Here is a 21,053-nt window from a genome sequence, read left to right as displayed (position 1 = left end):
TCGGGTGGATGCGGGGAGGATGTTCCCGATGATGGGTGAAACTAGAACTAGGGGGCATAGTCTTAGAATAAGGGGCTGCTCTTTCAAAACTGAGATGAGGAGGAACTACTTCACTCAGAGGGTGGTAGGTCCATGGAATATGCTGCCCCAAAAAGCTGTGGAAGCTACATCATTACATAAATTTAAAACAGAAATAGACAGTTTCCTAGAAGTAAAGGGAATTAAGGGTTACGGGGAGCGGGCAGGAATTTGGACATGAGTCTAGGTTCGGATCGGTCATGGCCCTGTGGGTAGCGGAGCGGGCTCAGGGGCCGTGTAGCCTGATCCTGCTCCTATTTCGTGTGTCTAATTCTGTTAGATTCAGGAGATGGTTCTGTGATAGTGGATTGGCGGTTAGGATCAGATCAGCCATGATCTTATTGAATGGCGGAGCAGGCTCGAGGGGCCAATTGGCCTACTCCTGCTCCTATTTCTTATGTTCTTATGTAACTCTGCTCTCATACCTTCAGAGTCTCCTTTATTTAAGCTTAGTACGCTGGTTTGAGATCCAACTCTCTCACCCTCCAACTGAATTTGGAAGTCAACCATGTTATGGTCACTCATTCCAAGGGGGTCCTTTACTAGGACATTTTTTATTAATCCTGTCTCGTTACACAGGACCAGATCTAAGATTGCCTGCCCCCTGGTTGGTTCAGTAACATACTGCTCAAGGAACCCGTCCCTAATGCACTCTATGAACTCTTCCTCAAGGCTGCCCTGCCCAATTTGATTTGTCCAGTCAATATGAAAGTTAAAATCTCCCATGATTATAGCTGTTCCCTTATTACAAGCCCCAACTATTTCCTGATTTATACTCCGACCAATAGAGTTCCAACTGTTAGGCGGCCTATAGACTATGCCCACTAGTGACTTTTTCCCCTTATTATTCCTTATCTCCACCCAAACTGTTTCACTATCCTGATCCTTTGACCCAATATCATTTCTCACTATTGCAGTGATTCCATCCTTTATTAACATAGCCACCCCACCTCCCTTTCCTTCCTGTCTGTCCTTCCTAATAGTCAAATACCCCTGGATGTTTAGTTCCCAGTCATGGTCACCTCGCAGCCATGTTTCTGTAATGGCCACCAGATTATACCCATGTGTAGTTATTTGTACCGTCAACTCGTCTATTTTGTTACGAATGCTGCGTGCATTCAGATAAAGAACTTTTAAATATGTTTTGTGACAATTTATTCCTGCTTTTACCCCCTTTACCTTTATATATTCTGTCCCTTCCTGACACGCTCTGGTTTTTAATTTCCCCACTGCTACTTTGCTCTATTGCCTTCTCCGTGGACATTTTTATTTTTCGCTCGCCAGGATTCTAGTCCCAGCACTGGCCAAGTGAAAACCATCCCAACGGAAAAGCTCTCTCCTGTCCCAGTACTGGTGCCAGTGTCCCAAGAAGCAAAACCCATTTCTCCCACACCAGTGTTTGAGCCACGCATTTAACTCTCTGATTTTATTTACCCTAGCCAAATTTGCTCGTGGCTCAGGTAGTAATCCAGAGATTATTACCCTTGTGGTTCTGCTTTTTAATTTGGCCCCTAGCTGCTCATACTCCCTCAGCAGAACCTCTTTCCTTGTCCTATCTATGTCGTTGGTACCAACATGGACCACGACAACTGGATCCTCCCCCTCCCACTCCAAGTTTCTCTCCAGCCCAGAGGAGATGACCTTAACCCTGGCACCGGGCAGGCAACACAACCTTCGGGACTCTCGTTCTCAGCTGCAAAGAACCCTATCTATCCCCCTTATGATACTATCCCCTACCACTACAACATTTCTTTTTACTCCCCCCACTTGAATGACCCCTCGTTCCACGGTGCTGTGGCCAGGTTGCTCATCCTCCCTGCAGTCCCCGTTCCCGTCCTCACAGGGAGTAAGAGCCTCGAAGCTGTTGGACAAGAGCAAGGCCTGCAGCTCCTCCAACACTACCTCCTGGATCCCCGTACCTGCCTCACTCATAGTCACACTCTCCTGTCCCTGACCACGGAATACATCTGAATTAGTTAATCTAATTGGTGTGACTACTTCCTGGAACACAGAGTCCAGGTAACTCTCCCCCTCCCTGATGTGTCGCAGTGTTTGAAGAAAAAGCAGTAAACCTGAGGATTGAGAGCAGTTTAGGATTAATTAAGAAGGGGAAAATAGAATATGAGAGTAAGCTTTCAGGGAACATAAAAACTGACTGTAAAAGCTTTTATAGTTATGTGAAGAGAAAAAGATTGGTGAAGTCAAGCGTAAGTCCCTTGCAGTCAGAATCAGGGGAATTTATAATGGGGAACAAAGAAATGGCAGATCAATTAAATACATATTTTGGTTCTGTCTTCACAAAGGAGGACACAAATAACCTCCCAGAGATGTCGGGGAACATAGGGTCTGATGAAAGGGAGGAATTGAAAGAAGTCAGTATTTGTAGGGAAATGGTGTTGGGGAAATTGAAGGCCGATAAATCCCCAGGGCCTGATAATCTACATCCTAGGGTACTTAAGGAAGTGGCCCTAGAAATAGTAGATGCATTGCTGGTCATCTTCCAAAATTCTATAGACTCTGGAACAGTTCCCATGGATTGGAGGGTAGCTAATGTTACCCCACTATTCAAAAAAGGTGGTAGAGAGAAAACGGGGAATTACAGACCAGTAAGCCTGACATCGGTAGTGGGGAAAATGCTAGAGTCCATTATAAAAGATGTAATAGCAGAGCACTTGGAAAACAGTGACAGGATCGGACAAAGTCAACATGGATTTACAAAACGTAAATCGTGCTCAACTAATCTGAAATTTTTTGAGGATGTAACTGGTAAAATAGATAAGGGAGAACCAGTGGATGTGGTGTATTTGGACTGTCAAAAGGCTTTCGATAAGGTCCCGCATAAGAGATTAGCATGTAAAGTTAAGGCACATGGGATTGGGGGCAAAGCAAAGAAGCCAAGAGTTGGAATAAACGGGTCTTTTTCCAAGTGGCAGGCAGTGACTAGTGGGGTACCGCAGGGATTGGTCCTTGGACCCCAGCTATTTCACAATATATATTAATGATCTAGACGAGGGAACTAGATGTAATATCTCCAAGTTTGCAGACGACACAAAGCTGGGTGGGCGTGTGTGCTGTGAGGAGGATGCCGAGAAACTCCAGTATGATTTGGACAGGTTGGGTGATTGGGCAGAAGCATGGCAGATGCAATAGAACATGGATAAATGCGAGGTTATCCACTTTGGTTTCAAAAACAGGAAGGTAGAGATTATTATCTGAATGGCAATAGATTGGGAGAAGGAGAAGTGCAACGAGACCTGGGTGTCCTTGTGCACCAATCACTGAAGGTAAGCATGCAGGTGCAGCAGGCGGTTAAGAAGGCAAATGGTATGTTGGCCTTCGTAGTGAGAGGGTTTGAGTACAGGAACAAGGATGTCTTGCTGCAGTTGTACAGGGCCTTGGTGAGACCACATCTTGAGTATTGTGTGCAGTTTTGGTCGCCTTATCTGAGGAAGGATGTTCTTGCCATGGAGGGAGTGCAGCGAAGATTCACCAGGCTGATACCTGGGATGGCAGGAGTGACGTATGAGGAGAGATTGGGTCGATTGGGCTTATACTCGCTGGAGTTTAGAAGAATGAGAGGGGATCTCATTGAAACGTATAAAATTCCGACAGGACCGGACAGACTAGATGCAGGAAGGATGTTCAGATGGTCGGGGAGTCCAGAACCAGGGGTCACAGTCTAAGGATAAGGGGTAAGCCATTTAGGACAGAAATGAGGAGGAATTTCTTCACCCAGAGAGTGGTGAACCTGTGAAATTCTCTACCACAGAAGGCAGTAGAGGCCAATTCATTAAATATATTCAAGAAGGAGCTAGATATATTTCTTAAGGCTAAAGGGATCAAGGGATATGGGGAGAAAGCAGGGACAGGGTACTGAGTTTGGATGATCAGCCATGATCTCATTAAATGGCGGAGCAGGCTCGAGGGGCCGAATGGCCTACTCCTGCTCCTACCTTCTATGTTTCTATGTTTCTACAACCTTGTGACTCAGAGGCGAGGGTGCTACCCACTGTGTCTTAAAGGAGGAGGGAGAAGTGGAGAGGTTTAGGGAGGGAATTCCAGAGCTCAGGGCCCAGGCAGCTGAAGGCACGGCCGCCAATGGTGGAGCGATTGAAATCGGGGATGCTCAGGAGGCCAGAATCGGAGGAGCGCAGCGATCTCGGAGGGCTGTAGAGCTGGAGGAGGCTACAGAGATAGAGAGGGGTGAGGCCATGGAGAGATTTGAAAACAATAAGTTTAAAATCGAGGCGTTGCCGGACTGGGAAAGTTCATGTTGTGATTCGCAGCCTGTGCTGCACGAGCTGGTCTCACCCAAGACAGCAGTTGGGGTTTTAAAATTGGCCTCAGCACCGCAGGTTACAGGTGAGGAAAGTGCGTGTGCGCAGTTGTGATGTCCCCGTGGTGGAATATCCATCCAACATTTAAGCCCAATTTTGGTTCCAGCGACATCTGCGCCAGGAATGTCCAGCGGCCAATGCAATGTCGGCGCACAATGCACCAGGGTGACAGGGCAAAGGTCAGCTGCACTAAACAATTAGTATGGACGCTGAGCACAGCTCTGGCCTTGTACTGGCAGCTCACCTAAAGGAAGATGCAGAAAAATCAGGCCTGCAACTGAAATTTAAAGGGAGGTGGCCACTCAAAGGCAAGTGGCTGCATATGGGGGCAAAAATAAAAGTACAGAATAGACTTTAAATACTTGCCACGGCTGTGTGTGTGTGGAAGGGGAAGAGGAAGATAGTGCCAGGCAAGAATGAAGTGAGGGGAAACCTGCAGTGGGGGCATGAAACAGAACCCGCGGGAATGTGAGGCAACTACCCATCACCTCCCCTCTCTCTCATTTGATGTCTGGCAGAGCAGATGAGTTGTTGCACGAGGCGGGTGCGAGGACGGCTCACATATGATGAATGGCCGCCTGGGTGAGGTACTGAGCACCCCTGCTGCCCACGGCAGAGGACCCCCAGCAAGTTAGTGCCTTCAGTGGTTCGGGGGGGGGTCTTTCCGCCAGCCGGGGAGACTAAACATTCACTGTCTCACACCAAAAGCGAGCACATAAAAGGAGATTTCAACACACAATGAAGGCAGCACCCAGCTTACAAAGGAAAGATACAAAGATTTCTTCTGCCTCTACAGCGCTCCTATCTCTACCCTCCCCCGCCCGATACGCCCCACCCCCGCCCGATACGCCCCTCCCCTGCCCGATACGCTCCACCCCCGCCCGATACGCCCCTCCCCTTGTCCTTCTGCACCTTTCCCTTTTCCTATCTACTCCCTACCCCACGTACCTTTCCCTGCACCTATCCACTCCTCTATTTATTCCCTACCCCATGTACCCCTCTACTTCTCTCCAATTTCTCCTAGGCGCCCCTGCCCCAGGGGATTCTCTTACTGTTCTTACAGACACCACATGCTAGACATGTTAAAAGGTTTTTGACTGTACAGCCACTGATGTGTGAAGCGAGCAGTCGATCTGCTCCACTGGCCGATCCCAGAAGATTCCTCACCATTCCGCTGCAGCTGAGTGTTTCGTTTTGTGGGAGGCACTCCGTGTGACACGAGATACAGGATGACTTACTCAGATACTCCCTCATCTCCCTGGAATAAGGAGAAACAAAGCAACTGATGTAATAAAACTCACTATGTACTTGGTTTGAGTATAAAGCAAGGCTTTAATCAACTTGTTTCAGATCATGGAGGTCTAGTTGTACTTCACTAGTTCCTTGTCTTACAAAATGTCCCTGGAAAGCTGGGCCCACGTCCGAGTATTTATAATCTTTGGACGGCGCCACCAGCTGGCCGTCCAGCATTATTTCAAGAGTATTTTCTTGATGAATGATGAGATTTATAACATTCTTCCTGCCTAAAAGATTTGGAAGTCCGACGACTTCCTCTTAGCGGATCAGGCGGACCACGAATAGCCAGAGTCTTTTAGATTTTTGTTTATGGCTAGAAGGCACGTCTCCCCGGACAGTGTCTTGGTCCCTGGGCCGCTTGATCCGTACCGGTGGATCGACAGGGCCCATGATGCTCTGATCGACCCGAGGGAGGCTGGGGAGATCGTGATTCCGGGTGCGGGTCCCCACAGGCGCAGAACTGGCTAAATCCGGTCGGATAGCCGGGGATTGAGCGGCGTCCTGGCCTCGGGTGGCCATCCCACGGGGAGCACTTGGCTCCCCGAGTGGTTCCGGTGGGGCAGCTGGCAGATCTCTCGATGCCCCAGGTAAGGCATCATCTTCGGGGGAGCGCAGAGTGTCGGCATCATCCCCGTGGGTCCCTCTATCAGTTGGGTCCGTGGAGCCGGCCGGACAGGGAGCCAGGTTCTGGAGCGAAACGGTGGACTCCTGGCCATCAGGGTACCGCACGTGCGCATACGTGGGGTTGACGTCCGTGAGTTCTACCTTGTCGACGAGAGGATCGGCTTTAGATGATCGGATGAATCTTCAGAGCAGCACGGGGCCGGGAGCTGCCAACCATGATGGTAGAGACGTCCCATGGGTGGAGCGACGCTGGAAGCTGAAGAATCGCTCGTGAGGTGTGACATTGGTAGACGTAGAAAGGAGAGACCTGATGGAATGCAACACGTCAGGGTGCATAGTTTCCCACTGCTGGTTTGGTAGGTTGCGTGACCTCAGCGCAAGACGAACAGCGTTCCAAATGATAGCGTTGTATCTCTCAACCTGTCCGTTACCGATGGGATGGTACGGTGTTGTTTTACTTGTGGCGATTCCCCGTTGGGAGAGATAACTTTTGAGTTCACTTGGCATGAAGGTGGGACCCCGATCAGAGTGGATGAAATTGGCTGTACCGCAAAGGGAAAAGACTTAATCAAGGCATTTGATCACTGTGGAAGTAAGCATATTGGGACAGGGGAAAGCAAAGGGAAAGCGTGACTATTCGTCCACCATAGTCAGCAAGTTGGTGTTTCGCGTTGAGGAGGGCAATGGCCCTTTAAAGTCAATGCTGAGTCGCTGCATAGGCTGCATAGCGTGTATGAGCGAGCCATCCGATGGACGGAAGAATTGCGGTTTTAACGCCGCACAAATTCTACAGGAGGAGCACGTTCTTTTCACTTCTTCCGTAGAAAATGGGAGGTTTTTAGATCGCACAAAGTGCAACATACGGGTAACGCCAGGATGGCATAAGTCAGTATGAAGATCCGCCAGAGTCGAAGTTGACATAGAAGAGCAGAATGCCCGCGTGAGGGTATCCGGGGCCACATTCTCTTTGCCGGGTCGATAATGTATGGTGTATCCAAAGGCGGCCAATTCCATCCTCCAGAGTTGTATTTTGTTATTCTTGATCTTAGTGCGTTTCCGGTTATCCAGCATAAAGGCCACGGAGCGCTGATCGGTTATAAGTGTGAAATGGCGACGAGCGAGAAAATGACTCCATTTACGTACCGCTTCGATGATGGCCGTAGCCTCCTTCTCGACAGGAGGATAATGGAGCTCACTACCCTGGACAGAAATGCAATGGGTCGACCACCTTGATTCAAGGTAGCAGAGATCGCCACATCCAATGCATCGCACTCGCCACGAAAGGAAGATTTTCATCAATGGAACGAAGCGTGGCTTTTTCCAGTTGTCGCCGGAGGAGGTTGAAAGCTGAAATAGCCATTGCCTCCAATGGAAATGACTTTGTGTGATGCAGGGGCTGGATCTTGTTGGAGAAGTGGGGTATCCATTTCGCATAATAGGCGAACATGCCGAGTGCCCGACGAAGAGAGCCGAGATTCATAGGGGGAGGGAGCTCCTGAAGCGGACGAAGTCGTTCCGGATCCGGTTTGATGACACCGTTGCCCACCCAGTGGCCAAGGATGTTGACTGATGGCACTGATTTCACAGATTTGGACTCACTTAAGGTTAAGTTGCGACGACAGAGAACGTCAAAAAATTTCTGGAGGTTGGCATCATGCTCCTTCTGGTCACGACCAGCAATGGTGATATTATCCAGATGTGGAAAAGTGTCCGTTAAGTTCTCCTGTTTGACTAGGCTATCCATTGCCCGCTGAAAGACGGCCACCCCATTGGTGACCCCAAATGGAAGGCGACAAAACTGGTAAAGCCAACCATTGGCCTCAAAGGCCGTACACTTCTTGTCCGAGTCCTTTAACGGTACTTGATGATATGCGCTCTTTAAATCAAAAGTTGAAAATACCTTGTAGTTGGCAAGGTTACTTACCATGTCATCGATGCGTGGTAGTGGGTAGGCATCTAGGTCGGTACACTGGTTAATAGTTTGCGAGTAATCGATGCAAAGGCGTTTCTTGTGTTGCTTCAGAGGATTTTTAACGACGACGACTTGAGCCCGCCAGGAAGATGAACATGGCTCAATGATACCATCAGCTAGAAGGTGAGCGATTTCTGCCTCGATAAAGGATCGATCATCTTGGCTGAAACGTCGTGATTTAGTGACTATGGGCTTACATCAGGGGGAAAGATTGGCAAACAAGGAGGGCTCGTCGAGCGAAGCTGCTGAAAGCGCACAAAACGGTACTTTGGAAATAGTAAGTTCCGGCTTTGACCCTCCAAACTCGAAAGTGAGTCTTTTGTGTTGTTTCTGGAAATCCTGTCCCAGGAGCACATCACTGCATAGGTTCTTGAGCACCCCGAGCCGGGTGGAGAAATAAGTGCGGCCATTGAGAATAAGGTCGACAAGACAAAAGCCGGAAGAATTGGCGGTCAGTGTCATCAGAGCCATTGCAATTTCCCTGTCCAAGGGATAAATACGCAGTTTTAACTTACTGACAGCCCGCTCACTAATGAAGCTGTCAGAGCTGCATGAGTCGATTCGTGCACTCAAAATGTGTCCATTTACCAAAACCTTCGTGGCTGCATGGAACAGACTTTGGGGAAAAACAGCTGTGATGGAGGAGGGGCAGTTTTACCCTCGACAGCTGTAACCGTAGTAGTGGTTCTTGGGGGAGGAGCAGTTTTATAGATTGCAGCTGTAACCTTAGTAATGGCTCTTGGGGGAGGAGCAGTTTTATAGATAGTAGCTGCAAAACTAACAGGAGCTCTCGACCGGTATACCTTAGAAAAGTGGCCTTTCTTACTAACAGCGGCTCTTGACTGGCATACCTTAGAAAAGTGACCTTTCTTGCTGCGATGATTGCAGGTCGCGTTACGAGCAGGACAAAATTTGCTATAATGGAACGCACCTCCACAGAAGAAACACTTCCTTCCAGATTGCCAAGATGCCACTAGGGCGGGGTCGTCATCAGTGTAGGTTTCTAGGGTAGGGTTGTCATCAGCCGAGTTGGAGTCGTTATCCGTGAGGGCTTCCGCCCGAGGCCTATCGAAAGAGTCACTAAAAGTGATAGCAGCAGCCCGTGCACGTGGTGAAAGATAAGTATCTGCATTCCTCTTTGCTAAGTCCAGAGAACATGCCTGGTCATAGGCAGCCTGTAACTTGAGGGTTTTATTCTCCAACAGACGCTGACGTATGAAGAGAGACGCAATCCCATTAATAAAGGAATCACGAATTAACTCCTCCTGGTACTGCTCAGCTGTAACAGCTTTAAGATTACAATCCTTGCTGAGCCTGCGAAGTTTCTGAAGGAATTCGTCAAGTGATTCCCCGGGTTGTTGTCGAGTTGTGGCCAGTAGATGCCAAGCAAAAATTTCATTTGGGGACTTGACATATAGCTGTAGTATTTGGATAGCGGCGTCATAGTCTACACAGTCTTCGATATAATCAAACAGATGAGGGGATACATAATTAGCAAGCATTCGTAACTTGTTAGGAACATTCTCACCAAACTCAAGGAAGTTGCTAAAGGTACAATACCAGTGTTTCCATACGTTAGCGGCTGTAAGTGAATTTGGGTCCAGGTCGAGACGGGCGGGGCTGAGTAGTTTCTCCATGATGGATCGATTACTTGTCCGAGTTCCCTTCTACGGTTCGAGTCGTAGCTGGCTGTTCCCGAATCACCCAAAACGTGGAGTCGATATTAAGTTGATTAAATTGACATAATAAAACTCACTACACACTTGGTTTGAGCATAAAGCAAGGCTTTAATCAACTTGTTTCAGAACATGGCGGTCTAGTTGTACTTCACTAGTACCTTGTCTTACAAAATGTCCCTGGAAAGTTGGGCCCACGCCCGAGTATTTATACTCCTTGGACGGCGCCACCAGCTGGCCGTCCAGCGTTATTTCACGAGTAGTTTCTTGATGAATGATGAGATTTATAACAGCAATGATTTAGAAACAAGCCTAGGCACCTCTCTCGGGATACTCCTCTCCCCGAGCACCCCTATACTACTACACCGCTATGCCCCGTGTGCCCCCCCACCCCCTCATCTCATTTTGTTAATGCATTCCTACCCCTCATACAAGTTGCACGATTCCACACACTCCTGGCCACGGAAGAACCTTCTGCAGGAGAGGCATTGTGTTGGTCCAGGGCCCCAGCAGCTGCTGTTGGTGCACAGGCTGTAGCAGGTACTCCCCTCAGCATCTGCAAGGAAGAGGAAAGGAGTCAGAGGAAAAAAAATCGGGACACAGGACCTTCAATTGTGACCAGGTGAGTGAGCAAGAGTTTAAGGAACGCTCCAGGTTTTTCACAACTCCACTGACACTGGGACATACACAAGCCATACAGTTCCAGACGGGAGTGAATCGTTCCCTTTTACCCACTGTGTGCTGTACATGTACAGGAGCTAACACTGAGGCACACATGGGCCATACAGGAGCTGACACTGAGGCACACACGGGCCGTACAGGAGCTGACACTGAGACACACACGGGCCGTACAGGAGCTGACACTGAGACACACACGGGCCGTACAGGAGCTGACACTGAGACACACACGGGCCGTACAGGAGCTGACACTGAGACACACACGGGCCGTACAGGAGCTGACACTGAGACACACACGGGCCGTACAGGAGCTGACACTGAGACACACACGGGCCGTACAGGAGCTGACACTGAGGCACACACGGGCCGTACAGGAGCTGACATGAGGCACACACGGGCCGTACAGGAGCTGACACTGAGGCACACACGGGCCGTACAGGAGCTGACACTGAGGCACACACGGGCCGTACAGGAGCTGACACTGAGACACACACGGGCCGTACAGGAGCTGACACTGAGACACACACGGGCCGTACAGGAGCTGACATGAGGCACACACGGGCCGTACAGGAGCTGACACTGAGGCACACACGGGCCGTACAGGAGCTGACACTGAGGCACACACGGGCCGTACAGGAGCTGACACTGAGGCACACACGGGCCGTACAGGAGCTGACACTGAGGCACACATGGGCCGTACAGGAGCTAACACAGACACACATGGGCCGTACAGGAGCTGACACTGAGATACACATGGGCCGTACAGGAGCTGACACTGAGGCATACACGGGCCGTACAGGAGCTGACACTGAGACACACACGGGCCGTACAGGAGCTAACACTGAGGCACACACGGGCCGTACAGGAGCTGACACTGAGGCACACACGGGCCGTACAGGAGCTGACACTGAGACACACACGGGCCGTACAGGAGCTGACACTGAGACACACATGGGGTGTACAGTACCAGATGGAAGTGAATGGCCATTTTGAGCTTTTACATATGTGGATCACACAGACAACACTGTCCCTGCTGGGCTCCATAGCCAACACATTCACTATTACTGAATAAACAGACAAAACCAAAGCTGAGCATTAGCATTAAGGGATTCACACTGGCCTGCGTTTCTATGGTTACTGAATGATTGGATATTTCAGTCAGCTTTGATATTACGTCAGCTGCGTTTGCGGATATGGGATGACCCTTTATACGCTCGGCATTCTGTTGCTCAATAAACACAATTTATTTTTAAATTGAATAGAAAATCTAATCGAGCGTCTCACTTGTTTTGATTTGTTTTACTAAGTTTACCAGACTCTCTTGTTGGAATCTGATTGGCTCGCTTGTCCCAGTCACCGATCCTACTTACCGCAGACGTCCTGTGGTTTGTTGGCCGTTATCAACGCCTCCTGACGATCCTCCTTAAACAGCTGGCTCCAGGGAACGGTGTTGACGTAGCAGAGGTTAGGGTTCTGGTGAATGAACACCAGCCCATTACTAATTTCTTTCAGAGACCGAAATCCGAGGAATTGTATCTGGAGATTCTGCACTAACAATGCATAAGCACCACTGTAACCAGAGAGGGAGGGAATCAAAATCAGAGATAGAGACAGAGACAAAGACAAAGGCAAAGACAAAAATCAAAGCCAATTTACAAACTGTGTCTCGATTGCTTCCTTGAGTTGTTAAAACACGGGAATTTACAACTGTCTTTCTCCAGTGTAAGTGTAAATGCAGTAATAATAAGTATAGCAGTGCAAGTGCAATGATTAGTGCAAGTGTAGTGATTAGTGCAAATGCAGTGATTAGTGCTACTGTAGTGATTAGTGCAAGTGCAGCGATTAGTGCAAGTGAATCTCACCTGTATAACACACGTCCTCGGATGACAGCAAGATTCTCAAATACTTGCAGGTCAGTGAAATTCTGTGGCCAGGCCTCGATATATAAATACCCTGCAAAGCCAGAACAATTGGATTAAAGCACGTCAGTGACAGTGCACATGCACAAGGCCAGGAGAGGGGCGGGGGTAGCTACACAGATCTGTAAAAGCACGGTTGCAGGTGGGCTGGTACCAGGGGTTTTATTCACTGGGGTAGAGACAGTTAGGGGAGATCTAATCGGAGTATTCTGGGGTTTGAGAAGGTAAATAGTGAAAGATCATTTCCACTGGTGGGTGAAATGGTAACAAGGGGATGGACTCGGGGTTAGCACGAGGGGCCCCAGCTGGAGTATTGTGGCCAGTTCTGGGCACCACACTTTAGGAAGGATGTCAAGGCCTTGGAGAGGATGCAGAGGAGATTTACTAGAATGGTACCAGGGATGAGGGACTTCTGTTACATGGAGAGATTGGAGAAGCTGGGATTGTTCTCCTTAGAGCAGAGAAGGTTAAGAGGAGGTTTGATAATCATGAAGAGAAACTGTTTCCAGTGGCAGAAGGGTCGTTAACCAGAGGACGCAGATTTAAGGCGATTGGCAAAAGAACCAGAGGCGAGATGAGGAAACTTTTTTTTTTAACACAGCGAGTTGTTGTGATCTGGAACGCGCTGCCTGAAAGGGCGGTGGAAGCAGATTCAATAGTAACTTTCATAAGGGAATTGGAGAAATACTTGAAGTGGAAAGATTTGCAGGGCCGTGGGGAAAGAGTGGGACTATTTGATAGCTCTTTCACAGGGCCAATACAGGCACGATGGGTCGAATGTCCTCCTTCGGTGCTGTATCATTCTATGAAAGGGGAGTTATTAGAATATGGAACGCATTCGGGGCTGCGTCTCTGAATCAGTAACAGCCTTTCAGGGGGAATTAGAGAAACTCTCGGCAAAATATTGAAGGGTTTGGAGACAGAGCAGGGAAAGGGGATTAGAGAGCAGATAGCTCTGGTGCGGAGTTAGCTCCAGCACAGGGATGATGAGCTGAATGGCCTCCTTCTGTGTTCAAACTTCAATGATCCTATTGCATTTGACTAGAGGAGTGAGAACTCGCGGTTAAAGATGGGGCTGGTTACAACAACCGGACTGAGACTCGAGAGCCAGGCGGAGAGTCCGTACCAGTGATCTCCGTCAAAGGAGCGAAGACCTGCAGCTTCCTTGGATCCAGGGGCCGGGTCTTCGTAGCTGGGTCACTGAAAGGGCAAACAGTAAATACTCAGACCACTAGGAAAGTGCCTAGCTCCATTGCACCAACATTTAAACTTCCACATCTTGCCCTCTCTGTGGTTTCCCCCTCTGCCCACGTCTTTCCTGCAAGGTGCCATTTTTGACAAGCCAGTCTAATAGTGGGTGTCAGCAGGATATTGGACTGTGAGGGGCATCGCAGCCTCACCCTACGGCCACAAACAGGTGCATTCCAGGAGTCTTCACTGTACGGAGATCAGAGTGGGACCCTGGGGGCCTCACTGGATGCACACTGCATGGCGCAATGCTTCAGTGAGGTGTGCTCGTGTGGTGGGACGTACGCAAGAAGGACTGACAGAATCAGCATTACCCAGCCTCAAGCTGGCAAATCACAGGTGGAGCTCCCTCACTTACCCTGTACGCCCCTTAGTCACAGTCTCAAAACTCCTTACCTTCTGATCGGTAAAGGAGTCAGCGAGTGCTGAATCTAGGACCAGACAGTGTTGGACACGTCTCTCAGGGGTGAGCTGGTGGTCAGATGGGGTTGTAGACTTAGAATCGTTCCCATACAGCCAGAGAGACCCTTGTCACCTCTGTGTCGGCTGGACTTGAAGCCAGGAGCCAGAACTGAAGGATGATGTCTGACTCACTGCAGCACCTGGTCACCCACCTGAGAGGATACTGTGGGTCTAAGTTGTGTGAGGCCACAACGCTGGGAGGAGACTAAAGGCTAGATTGTCAGATGCCCCTCATACAAGGCACAATACCTTGTGCACTGGAAAATAACACAGCAAGCCATGATTTTCTGACGCACGCTGACGTTAGCTCAAACCGTGCAAGGTCTCGGAAAATCTACCCTGGAGACGGAGTGCGATTCTGAGCAGCTCATTATTGGAGCGAGCGAGTGGACACGCAGAGTTGGGGAGTGGAATTCGAGCAGGCGATCAGGTCCGACAGCGGTCAGTACTCACCCAGTGAAGGTCTCGGGCAGAAACACCAAGCTCCCGAAGATCTTGGTGCAGCCGGCGAAGGAATCGATGTTGTTGGAGTTCACGGCCCGCACACCCTTCAGGCTGTTCACACCCAAACCGTTACACACTGCAAGACAGACCAGTTAGTGAGGCACACGTGGTGAGGCAGCCAGCACCAAACAACCTCAAACATACAGATTATATCGGCTTCCGTGTGCAGAAAATTTAATTCATCGAGTCGACGGAGGCCGTGTTCACACGCCCGGTGAGACTGGTTCCCATACAGAACCGGCCAATGGGGGAAACTGAACAGAAATCAGGTTTTCTTTCTCCCTTCCCAGAGCCTCTCGACTAAGTCACCAGGGAGATGGAGGCGCCCAGCCCCAGTCTGACTCTGCTCTCTGCCTGCAGGGTAGAATCCAGCCCCCGTCACACCTCGGATCAGGAACAAGCAGTGTGCACGAACCTGTGCCCATCCTCGCCAGTCAAACTGGACAGGCACTAAAACTGGGCCCATTTTATCCAGTCACTGCCCCCGGGGGGGAATCACGGGTCCCCAGCAATCCCCCTTGCTCAGCGGGACGTTCTCTTTGATGAATCTTTAGGACAGCCGCCCCCCACATCCCTCAGAGTCCCCAGCAACCCTCTGCAGGGGCCACTGCCCCAGCCCTCTCCCGAATCGGCACTGACCTTTGGGACATGGGGCACTGCACTTCTCACATTTCTGCTGGTCCCTCTCGATCACTTCCTTGGTGCCGTTTGGACAGTTCAGAGTGCACGAGCCCACGTTAGTGGCTAAATAATTATCTGTGAAATTTAACATGGGAGGAGGAGAAAGGTGGGAAGAGAGAGAGGGAGGGGGGAGAGAAGATATATTACAACAGGGTTAAAGATAAATTTACAGAGGAATAAAGAAGGAATTAAAAACATGGAAATTCCCAGAGAGTAACAGCAGGCTCTTACACGGACACTTTTTGACACAGCTGGCTCCAAAGATGTACGTTCCCTCGGGATTGGGCTCCATCTGATAGGCTTGAGCATTGTAGACGTTGAGCGGTGGACAGTCCCCACGACACGTTCCAGCATTGCTGAAATGGTGACAGGCCTGGAAGCGAAGGCAGAGGAACATTGGACACACAACAAGAGGACCTTAACCAGGGATACGGCGTTGCCCAAAACACCCAGGGCAGGGTCGCAGGGTCAAAGAGGCTGGAGGTATCTAGAAAATTCCACTCATTTCTTTACCTCATCCACCTCTCCGAGGTGAGCCTGTGGCTCAGACTTTCCAATCTCGCCTCTGGGTCAGATAGTCCAGAGTTCAAACCCCGCTCCGGGCGGCCCCGGGCCGCCTGGAGCTCCCGGGTGGCCCCGGCCAGGCGGGAGCTCCCGGGCGGCCCCGGCCAGGCGGGAGCTCCCGGGCGGCCCCGGCCAGGCGGGAGCTCCCGGGCGGCCCCGGCCAGGCGGGAGCTCCCGGGCGGCCCCGGCCAGGCGGGAGCTCCCGGGCGGCCCCGGCCAGGCGGGAGCTCCCGGGCGGCCCCGGCCAGGCGGGAGCTCCCGGGCGGCCCCGGAGCTCCGGCTCTGAATTCTGGATTGACATCCAGCGGGATCCTGGCGTCCCCCCCACCCCCCTCATCGTGTGGGTTCTGCGAGCCCGTAAACCCCTCCCGCCGTACAGGACTAAGGCTGGGAGAAAGATGGTCACGGCCCACGGAAGGAGCGTTCACGTCGCGGCCTGTCAGACTGTTAATCAGCCCGTGGATCCTTCCACTGCTTCCCAGGGAAGAGTGTGAAGATACGTAAACAACACAACTCTCCTCTGAATGAGTCTGGACTTCTGACGAAATCTATCCACTGTGTACAGCGTGGTCTCTGGGTGTGTACGTACCAGACAGTCGGTGTCCTTGGGGCCGGTGCAGCCCGCAGCACACTGGCTGTGGCAGCAATCGGTCGGGTGTTGTCCTTTACAGCGAGTCAGGCACTCGTGGGCACAGATCGTCCGAGTCACTGAAACACAACAAAATAAAGTGTTCAAGGGCACAAAGTGTGCTAAAGCGTACAAACATCATATTCAAAATAAACTTTGCAAACCAAGGTGTGCAAACCAAAGACCTCACGGCTGGAACCTGGGATGAACGTCATTCTCCACCCAGGAGCTCAGGGTTAATAACCTCTGGGAGAAGGTCGGCATGAGGTCACTTGCACTCTCGCTGTCCTTCCCTTCAGGCAGGGAAGCTCGGAGTGGGAGCACTCAGGGAATCACTGGCACAGAATGTACCCCACTGCCCTGCTGTACACTGCCCTGGTGCAGCAGCCCTCACTGTCCCTCCTATATGAAGCAGCCAAACTATTGAAGTCGGTGTCTCTGATGCTGCGACTAAGCCCAATGATGCACATTTACAAAAATTCGCTAGAATTAGAACAGATAGGACTGGCGTGGTTTGTACACAGATGGTGGGTTGATATAAATCAATCATTGGGTGATCACTCACGTGTCTGGCAATACTCGAGGCCTGAGCCCCAGCACGATCCTGACTCACAGGTGCAGCTACCACCTGAGGGGAGAGAGAGACAGCATTAAAACAGCATGATAGACACAGCGCCCATACCCCTCAGTAACAGCCCAACACCACCCGGCCGTGCTGGCGAGGTGTTAACTCCCTCCCCATTCACCAAGGATGTACTCACACTGCACTGTCCGGTACGTGTCCACTTGCCCCACCAAAGGAAACCTGTTGTTCTTGTCCTGAATGTCGTCCCATTGGATTGTCTCTTGGTAACAGAGCCGGGGGTTATCGCTGATCCGAATATTCCCAATCAGGATTTCTGTTAAACACACGTTTACATTATTAATGGTTCCACAGCCCTCCCGCTCGCTGGGTGCCGGAATGTTCAGCACAATGCAAGGGCAGGATTGAACCGCGAGGACACGTCAAACACCAGTCACTACACTCAGCAAAATCAGTCGTTGTACAGACCCTGCATAATCTGACCGCGAGCACTATAAACCTCAGTGATAAGAGCATCTGAATCACCTTACACACCCACTGCCAACACTCTCGGAACTTCAGCTCCTTGTACATTACAAATCCCTGCCCTACACACACCTCTCTGCATCCTCTGAGCACTGAAATCAGAGGGAGCGTGGGTTTGAGGTGGGAACAATACTGATGCGTTGATTCTCCGACCCCATCCAGCTCAGCTCTGTTATAAGAATGTACCCGAGACACCCCTCGCAACCTCACTCACTCCCAACATCGCAAAACTGTGGCACCCCTCACACCTCTCCTTCCTCCTGCAATCTGCAGGCTTTCAGAACCCAAGTTTCGCACAATCTAATCACGGCTTCTGATATCTTTGCCTCCTTTCACCTTGCTGGTCCCTTGCAATCTGCTCTCGATGCTTCACCTGGGTTTCATAACAAATACACACTCTGGGATTTCGGAATTCCTGCCAGCACGATCCAGTTGGATTTGTCCAAGTCTGGCTGCCGGAAGAGCAACTCCAGATTTATTTTTAATCGCAGGTGAAGCAGCGCCTGTGAAAATAAACTACAGCTAGGTGGAATCGGAATCAGAATTCCCGACTGAGGGAAACAAATCCAGATCCAAATCACAGCCCAAAGTTCCATCTGGGATTTTCTCCAACATGCTGCAGCGGGTAAAGGAGAATTCAGGAAATTCCCGGGATAGGTTGGTCCTGAGCATAATTGGCGCAAACAGCAGAGGGTTCAGGATCTGCTGTTGGGTTATTTGGGAAGTACAGGAATGCTATCAGTCAGCATTCCTGTTAGTGGTCCCAAATCGGAATCAATCCAAGAACCAGGACAGACGGGATTGGTTTATAGAACCGGTGAGACCGAGAAACAAGAGGGTGGAATGCGAAAAGAGTCTGACCTGTCAGATTCCTCATCCGAAGCTCTCGGAGACCAGCGCCAGCGGGGTTAAAGTTGGACAGGACGGCCAGTGCAGAGCGGCCCTCGTACAACTGGCTTCCTCGGATGATGCGGAGATTTTCCAGGGGGATGTAATCTACCTCATTGTGCGCAATTAAAACATAACCTTGGACCTCCTGAATATTCTAGGCAAAAAAAAATCAACAAGACCCATAAATCCCAGGCTCAGAACATGGAACAAGTAGAGAGTTCATCAACATGCAGACTGCCCGCCGATTCAGTGAGCTTAGCCAGGCAGCCACTGAGAGGGGGCAGGAAGGCTCCAGATCCCATCCTCGCTCGACGCACATCTCAGCCAAGGCTCCTGAAGACGATCCAGAGCTTCCCGCTGATTCTGGGCCTGGACCGCACCTCGACCCTGGCATTTCACTAATCGCATGCATTTGGTTGGTTGGTGTTGGACACTTTGATGGACTATTGACGAAAGGACTAAACACACCGCCCGGTGTGGGACTGGGCCCCGGGGAGCACCGCCCGGTGTGGGGCTGGGCCCCGGGGAGCACCGCCCGGTGTGGGGCTGAGCCCCGGGGAGCACCGCCCGGTGTGGGGCTGAGCCCCGGGGAGCGGGAGAGCACCACCCGGTGTGGGACTGGGCCCCGGGGAGCACCGCCCGGTGTGGGGCTGGGCCCCGGGGAGCACCGCCCGGTGTGGGGCTGGGCCCCGGGGAGCACCGCCCGGTGTGGGGCTGGGCCCCGGGGAGCACCGCCCGGTGTGGGGCTGGGCCCCGGGGAGCACCGCCCGGTGTGGGGCTGGGCCCCAGGGAGCGGGAGAGCACCGCCCGGTGTGACATTGAGCCCCAGGGAGCGGGAGAGCACCGCCTGGTGTGGGACTGAGCCCCGGGGAGCACCGCCCGGTGTGGGGCTGAGCCCCGGGGAGCGGGAGAGCACCGCCCGGTGTGGGGCTGAGCCCCGGGGAGCACCACCCGGTGTGGGGCTGAGCCCCGGGGAGCGGGAGAGCACCGCCCGGTGTGGGGCTGAGCCCCGGGGAGCACCACCCGGTGTGGGGCTGAGCCCCGGGGAGCGGGAGAGCACCGCCCGGTGTGGGGCTGAGCCCCGGGGAGCAGGAGAGCACCGCCCGGTGTGGGACTGGGCCCTACAGGAATGAACCATCTTCCACTGCCCATTCTGCGCTGAGTTAGCTGTTCTCAGTTAGTCCGCAGGACAAGTTCTACAAATTGCCGCAGTGCCCCGGAAATAAATCAGCTCGGGCCAGGCTATTGACAGCGGCTGGAAAGTGCATGCTTGGGCAGTGATGGGGTCAGGCTAGTCCATGTTCGAATAGCTGGATGAAATCCATGGTCTGGAATGGGCACAGAGGGAATTCCCAGAGGGAGACGGACTGCTGTACTGCACCCGGGGTTTGGGAAATGTTAAATCAGTTTTCCACATAGGAGCAAACTGCCCCCACTCTAGATTCCATGGTTACCTGGAGGAAGGAGAGGTCGAGGTTCTCTGTCAGGTGAGTGATCTCCAGGTTGCCCTGTACCTCCCGGCAGTTCTCGTACAGTTTGCGCAGGGTGTAGTAATGGTTCTCTAAACTGAACGACCGCTCCAGCTTCATGTCTGTCCCGGGACACACTGAAAAAAACAAAGAAGGCAGGTGTGAACTGTAATGGTGTCTAATATACCCCAGACGAACAGTGATATACTCCACACTGTAACACTCTGATAAAGCCCATACCCCTCACTGTAACACAGCCCTTGCTATCAGATGCGTTTCCAAGTGGATTCTAATTGCCGTGTTTTGACCCTCGGAGACCCCTTGGATTTGTAGCTCTCGTTACACACAGCCGACAAGTTGCCTCTCAAACAGTTTCCCACAAAAGGTTTCCTTTTATCTGGAACTCGAGCAGCAGCGAGGGTGGGGCCTGCTCACTTACCTTGAGGGAAGGAGAGCTGAGCTAAGCTGAGGACTCCACACAGCAGCAGTGCGGGCAGAGGGGCAGCACCAGCCCAGGGAGCCACAGTCTGACCAAACATCGCGGAGCCTGCGGAGGGGACAGTGACTGCAGAGCCCGAGGCAGTGACAATCCTTCGCTCCTTTCCAGAACTTGTTGCTATATCCGGGGCGGATTCAGTCAGCAGGTCAGTCCGGGACAGAAGGCAGCGCTCAGCACATGGGGCTGTTAATGGACTAACTGGGCTACCACTTCCTGTACACGGATAGAGTGAGGGGGAAGGCTCACGGAGTCTCCTTCCGCTGAGCTGTCACTGATACCTGGCACCCACTCATGTCCTATAAATACAGCCCATCTGCTCAATCCAGTACACCAGCTGTCGCAGGCAGGGGCAGCTCCGCACCGTGACCCCGCGAGGACAGTGCAGGCCCTCCCCGGAATGGGGGAGAGCAGGGCAGGGC

The 21,053-nt window shown here is 51.6% G+C and overlaps 1 protein-coding gene across 3 annotated transcripts in view; it reads right to left on the bottom strand.

The window, feature by feature from the left end:
- LOC147100951 (receptor tyrosine-protein kinase erbB-2-like) overlaps positions 1-20,849 on the bottom strand; it is a 47,490-nt gene extending 26,641 nt beyond the window's left edge. The window contains exons 1-14 of one of the 3 annotated variants that reach the window (XM_085966056.1): positions 20,575-20,849; positions 20,121-20,272; positions 18,637-18,820; positions 17,429-17,566; positions 17,233-17,295; positions 16,629-16,747; positions 15,707-15,848; positions 15,434-15,550; positions 14,744-14,870; positions 13,707-13,780; positions 12,524-12,614; positions 12,032-12,231; positions 10,407-10,539; positions 5,583-5,673 (exon numbers count right to left, since the gene is read on the bottom strand). In XM_085966056.1, coding sequence (XP_085822182.1) covers positions 5,583-5,673; positions 10,407-10,539; positions 12,032-12,231; positions 12,524-12,614; positions 13,707-13,780; positions 14,744-14,870; positions 15,434-15,550; positions 15,707-15,848; positions 16,629-16,747; positions 17,233-17,295; positions 17,429-17,566; positions 18,637-18,820; positions 20,121-20,272; positions 20,575-20,674 — 1,731 coding nt within the window. In that variant the 5' untranslated portion in view covers positions 20,675-20,849. The remainder of the gene's footprint in view (positions 1-5,582; positions 5,674-10,406; positions 10,540-12,031; positions 12,232-12,523; positions 12,615-13,706; positions 13,781-14,743; positions 14,871-15,433; positions 15,551-15,706; positions 15,849-16,628; positions 16,748-17,232; positions 17,296-17,428; positions 17,567-18,636; positions 18,821-20,120; positions 20,273-20,574) is intronic. The other 2 variants (XM_085966055.1, XM_085966057.1) reach the window with 2 other exon arrangements.
- Positions 20,850-21,053: the final 204 nt, after the last annotated feature.

Source organism: Somniosus microcephalus, chromosome 24 (genome assembly GCF_052327205.1).
Source record: "Somniosus microcephalus isolate GS21.2 chromosome 24, FLI_Smic_1.0, whole genome shotgun sequence".
Taxonomy (NCBI): domain Eukaryota; kingdom Metazoa; phylum Chordata; class Chondrichthyes; order Squaliformes; family Somniosidae; genus Somniosus; species Somniosus microcephalus.
The sequence above is the reverse complement of the archived record's forward strand: the minus strand, read 5'-3'. Positions and strand labels throughout refer to the sequence as shown.